Source organism: Marmota monax, unplaced genomic scaffold (assembly GCF_021218885.2).
Source record: "Marmota monax isolate L192 unplaced genomic scaffold, Marmota_monax_Labrador192_F-V1.1 WCK01_AAM20220418_F8-fsc00038, whole genome shotgun sequence".
Classification (NCBI taxonomy): domain Eukaryota; kingdom Metazoa; phylum Chordata; class Mammalia; order Rodentia; family Sciuridae; genus Marmota; species Marmota monax.
Window position 1 is genome coordinate 13686693 of NW_026692498.1, and position 6088 is coordinate 13692780.

General features: G+C 39.0%; 1 protein-coding gene across 1 annotated transcript; it reads left to right on the forward strand.

Annotated features, from left to right (window-relative positions):
• Positions 1 to 3839: 3839 nt before the first annotated feature.
• LOC124092797 (olfactory receptor 5B3-like) lies at positions 3840 to 4766 on the forward strand. The gene has a single exon (XM_046444606.1). The coding sequence runs from the start codon at positions 3843 to 3845 to the stop codon at positions 4764 to 4766; it is 924 nt and encodes a 307-aa protein (XP_046300562.1). The 5' UTR covers positions 3840 to 3842.
• Positions 4767 to 6088: the final 1322 nt, after the last annotated feature.

Genomic DNA, 6088 nt, shown 5'->3' on the forward strand with positions numbered 1-6088 from the left:
TGTAAAGGACAATCACTGTGAGCACATTCAGACCTTCTTCTGACCTGAGGATCAGCTGTGAGTCTTCCCCCACAGTCAGGCAGACACTTAATGGTGAAAATTATATTGACTGACTTTTAAATGATAACCTCTCAAAGGATGTCTTGTAGACCTCTGCTGTTGACACATTCTATGAATTATATGATAGAAGTAATTTTATCATGTTTATTTTGCAAATGAGGAGATAAGAGATTTTTCCATGAAACAAAGTATTAAATTAAGTAAATTCAGAACATGATCCATATCAATGCTCTTTCCTGATTTCCATGCTAATATTCTTTTCTCTTTTTTTCCCACGCCTTAGACAACATGGAAACTGATGGCTACCTGAGAGAGATCCTCTAAGAGAAGGTATGAGGTACTCCAAGGCTGACTGTATGATCAGACTGACCTCCTGGGTGGACCGCTCTTTCACCCCCAACAAGAAGGTAAGCCTGTGTGTTCTGTGTACTTTAGTCTGTGATTGATGCAGAAGTAGGAAAAGGTTTACTGAGATGATTTAAAAAGAGAAATAGGTGGCTTCAACTTTTTCTAAAAACCTGAGAAAAATCTTTTGTATGACTGTCATAAGGGGGCTAGGAATTCTCTCTAGACACGTGAACAAAAATAAGGCATGACATTCTGATGAGCTGGTGATTTTGCCTTTTTATTACATATTCATTTAACATCAGAGATAAAAACCAAAGAGCAAAGCCAAACCAAATAAAGAAAAAAATTCCATAATTGTGAAATGATCTTCTTAAACTACAAAAAGACCCTAATGAATTAAGAATCTCTGAATTGCATTTTAACCTTTCTCCAAAAATCTCAAATGTATTTTGCTCTATCTCTATGAGATTGTTGACAATGATGTGACCAAAGGCGACATTCTTTCGTTATGTTGAAGATAGACTTAAAACTCGATTTGTAAGTCTTTCTCATACTAGCTGTACTATTTTAGAGGATGAGATAACTTCTTAAATCCTCAACTTACTTAATGATAAATAATAATACTACCTACCTTACACACACACACATATAGAAAGCCCTTGCAGTTGGGTATAAAACTTTTATTTACTAATCTCGATCATGCGTGTTAAACATTAGCCAATATAATGTGTTCGTGGGGTAGGCTCATAAACTGAACTTGTTAAACTTTAGCAGAAAGATGGTAGGAATAATAGTTTGGAATGGGGTATTCTTCCAAAGGGTTCAATTCCAATTAAAATACTTCTACAGGTGTGTGTGGGGGGACACATCCCTGTTGTCCCAGCCTCCTGGAGGTGGAGACAGGAGGATCACTGGAACTCAGGAGCCCAGGAGTTTGAGATCAGTCTGGACAACATGGCAAAACCCAGGCTCAAAACAAACAAACAAAAAAAAACAATTAAGGACATTTAAAATATTGTTACTGTGTAGTAACAGATTCACATAAAATATTTCAGAAAAAGGGAAAAGGCCACCAAAGCAAATCTGTGAGATAAGACAAACCAAAACGTGGGAACTTCAAATCCTGGTCACTGTGATGTCGACACAGACTCAATTCTAAGGGAGATACCCACTTCTTAGCAGTAAAAATGAATAAATTCTTTGCTTCCTACTTTAAATAATAAACCTGTTTTCTAAATCTAAAAAAATTAAATTTCAGACAGTCTGATCTCAGTTTGTTTGTGTGTGTGTGTGTGGTAGATGTACACACTACCTTTATTTTATTTATTTACTTTTATGTGGTGCTGAGGATTGAACCCAGTGTCTCCCATATGCTAGGTAAGTGCTCGACCACTGAGCCACAGCCCCAGTCCATTGTGTTAGTTTTTGAATAATCCCATTGAGGAAGTATAACAAGCCATAAACGTGAATAAACAGAAATTAAACCCAAACAATAAAAAGAAAGAAAAAAATTGGAGTCTTTTATTCAAATTAAAATGTGGATATTAAGGAAAAAATTTTTATATAAAGAATGCCTCATGGAATTTCAGGGGCAGCAGTCCTGTACTTGAAGCAAGGAGATAAACACCAGAGAACTCGGAAATCCTTGGTGGACCTAGTTTGTGGGGAAAAAAAGGCAAATTTAGGAAAAGCCCTCAAGACTACAGATACCCAGGACTGAAACCCTACATGACTGCCTCTACCTTCAAACCAACAAAACTTAGCCCATCCGAATGTAACCAAAATCTCCATCCCTGTCCCTGATGCCAATTAATGCCTATTTAAAAGTGAGGACACAATTTTTTTGAGAAAAAGGTAAAAAAAGGTTTATTGCTTTGCTCACAAAGGAGAAACACTGGGGACTCCTGTCCCAAAGGATCTGACTCTCCCCATCAGGAGGGACAGGGTGGTTTTAAAAGAACTCCTCCAGGTGTGCTGTGGTAGGGGATCCCAGGGGGTCCTGGAGGGCCCCTTAGGATTCACTTGTTAATTTGGGAGACACTTCCCAGATCCTCAGCAGGCATTTCCTTCCTGTAGTGGGTATGTTCAAGGGCAATTTATTAAGGGAAGAAAAGATAACACTGTCCCCCTAATCTTGTTAGGGAGTGGGGAGAAGAGAGAATAAAACTTTTTTTTTTTAAATAAGCCTTAGTGCAATGAGGACTATACTGAGAAGGTGCAAGGACCACTGTTACACTAAAAAATAACGTGATAACAGCACTCATCTGCCTTCGATTACACGAGCAATTTTTTGTCTTCTGTGTATTAATTATCTTATGTTAGCAGCTCTCATTACTATCTTTATTTGGCAGGTGGACATAATGTACAAGGGCGTGGGGTTAGGATCAGGAACTCCTCTGGTCCATGGTAGGACTAACACGCACCTCTTCCAAGAACCAAAGCTCTCTGTTTCCCATATCTCAGATTTGCTCCTGCAGGTTGAACATGCTCCCGCCACCCCGGTTGGTTATCCCACCACATCTACTAGGCATGGAGAGGAGCTATGCTGATTTAAGAGTTAAACCTTCCTCCATGGAGTCAGAAGCTTATGGTTTCAGCAAGTGTCAGTGTGCTGGTGATACAAGCCTGAGATGGTGGGGAAAGGTTAAATTGCAGTTCAGAGACTGTTAATTTAACTAGATCCCTTATGTAGTTTAAAGGATGATTTATTTCACTCTTCTGGTTTTTATGTTTGTTTATTTGTTTGACCCTGATGACAAGGAAGTAGATAATCAACAAGAAGAATTCACCATCTAATCACTCACTCAGTATCCTGTGAAAACCCAAAATCTGAGTTTGAACCAAAGAAGACAAGGAAAAATGGTTATTGAGTGAATTTCTGTTTGATTGAAATTCAGTCTAGACTCAGCATGACCTTAAGGTTGGCCTGGGACCAGAGCAGAGATTTCCCATTAATACTTGAGTACATATAATAAATAAGTCAAACTCTTGTGCCTCGTAATTTATATAAAAGTAGCAATCAACCAAACTTATAATACTAAGAGGAAATAGTGAATTCACATCCAGGGTCCACAGCAGCTCCTGGCTGTTGGGCAACATGGAAGCGTCCACATTTCCTAAGCTCAGAATTGAGTTAGCAGATCCATTCATCAGGTAAGCCCATGCATTGTTACCAAATATTCTGAGATCAATTTACAAATTACAGACTTTTTATATTGGGTAGATGATCCATTCAGAGTTGTCAAATTCAGCAGTATGTACCTCATGTACATTGAATGCATGGAATTTGGTTTCCAAGCTCATACTTTTTTGTTGTTGTTGTTAAGAACTCAAGAACAACTTGAGTTTTTCTGATTTTGATTTAATTTTTCTGGTCTTTTGTTCCTTTTTTTCCTCATGTTTACAGAGCATCCAGTGATTCCCAGATAACACTGATGGAGAACAGGACAGAAGTAACAGAGTTCATCCTGCTGGGACTGACCAATGACCCAAGTCTTCAGCTTCCCCTCTTTGTGACCTTCCTCCTCATCTACACCATCACTCTGGTTGGGAACCTGGGGATGATCCTGTTGATTCTCCTGGACTCCCGTCTCCACACTCCCATGTACTTTTTCCTGGGTAACCTGTCTCTGGTGGACTTTTGTTACTCTTCAGCTGTCACTCCCACGGTCATGGCTGGGCTCCTTCTAGGAGACAAGGTCATCTCCTATGGTGCTTGTGCTGCTCAGATGTTCTTTTTTGTAGCCTTTGCTACTGTAGAAAATTACCTGCTGGCCTCAATGGCTTATGATCGCTATGCAGCAGTGTGCAAGCCCCTGCACTACACCACCACCATGACAATACGTGTGTGTGCGTGTCTGACCATAGGCTCGTATGTCTGTGGTTTTCTGAATTCCTCCATCCACATTGGGGATACTTTCAGTCTCACCTTCTGCAAGTCCAATGTGGTCCACCATTTTTTCTGTGATATTCCAGCAGTCATGGTTCTCTCTTGCTCTGATAGGCACGTTAGTGAGCTGGTTCTTGTTTATGTTGTGAGTTTTAATATCATTTTTGCTCTCCTAGTTATATGGATATCCTACATATTCATTTTTGTCACCATCTTAAAGATGCACTCAGGTACAGGACACAGGAAAGCTATATCCACCTGTGCCTCCCACTTCACTGCAGTCTCCATTTTCTATGGGACGATTATCTTCATGTACTTACAGCCCAGCTCCAGTCACTCCATGGACAGTGACAAGTTTGCATCTGTGTTCTACACTATGGTCATCCCCATGCTGAACCCTGTGGTCTACAGCCTCAGGAACAAGGAGGTCAAGAGTGCATTCATGAAAATTTTGTTAGAGGCAAAATAGATTTTAGGGTATTGATTTTAGTGATACAAGATGTGCAATACCTGAATTCATTCCTCTCAAATCTTATTCAGGAAATGAGTCATTTTTTTAAGTTGAACACATTCAAGTTAAGTTCCTAAAATTATACCCTTACCTCTGTAAGTCTGTTATATAGAAAAAAAGAAACTGTGTGAAGCTCAGAAAAATGGCTAAGACATCTTGGGGTCTGCTTGTCATTACCCTTACAAAGAATCTTGTGAATAGGCAATACATTAGCCACTCCTCTGTCAACAGAATGCAGAAATTCGCTGTTTTATGAACTAGCTATCATCAGATACATATTTTCATCTGTTTTGCCTCAGTGAAAACTTCACAAGCATGTTCATGGTGATTTAATAGCACTTCATGTTTATTTTGATGATAGCACTCACTACTTAATGCTGATTTGGAGAGCTTGTGTCGCTACCCACATAACCTCTAAGGGGTCACTTCCTCTCTCTGTAAAAACAGTAACAGTTCCTGGAACAGGGATGGAGCTTGATATGCTTTGCTAAAATGAGTGAATTAGATCCAGGTGATTCAAGGTGTGCCTTGTGTGTTACAACTACGCAATTAAAAAAATAATAATTCTTAGTACATGTATATCACATACTTTCTATAAAGTAATTATTAATTCTAAAACTTGGCATGTGTGCAAAGTCCAAACATCAAGACTAGGAGGGAAACAAACGCTAAAGACATCTGTTGTTCCAGGCATTGTGTCAATAGGGATCTATATATGTTTAACTTTAATTTTTACAGTGCTGTTATATAAGTACCTTGGGCATTGTGTAAACTGGGGTTTCACAGAGCACGAACCTGAGATTCAAAGAAGGGCAGTAGTGTTCTCAAGGCTATTTCCATCTAAGTGGCTAATCAGTGAAACTTGACTGTACACCCAGGTAAGTTACTACATAAGGACGCCCTTTATAGTGCACTCAGTGTGAATGGTCTCCTGGAGTCTTCCGTGAATCCGAGACATTTGCCTTCCAAATCTTCTCTCAATTTTTCACTCTATTTCTCTTTGTCTCACACTCTCTCACACTCAAAACCCTACATCAGCCTCTTAAAAATGTTTTTGTGTCTTATATTTTATTTATTACTATTATATTCTATTTATAGCATTTCATTACTTCATACTTTGATCTGTGGGAAGTTAATTAATTCAACCTATAACATCTGGAAGGATGGTGAAGCTCGTGTGTTTTACGCCATCATTTATGGGTTCTAATCTCATTCATGAGCTGGAAATGGTCCTGCAATAAACATGGAGTGCAGGTATTTCCTCAACAAACTGATTTAGT

Bases quoted from the DNA above. Each gene is read 5' to 3' on its own strand.
- LOC124092797 (XM_046444606.1), top strand. From the start codon at position 3,843: ATGGAGAACAGGACAGAAGTAACAGAGTTCATCCTGCTGGGACTGACC.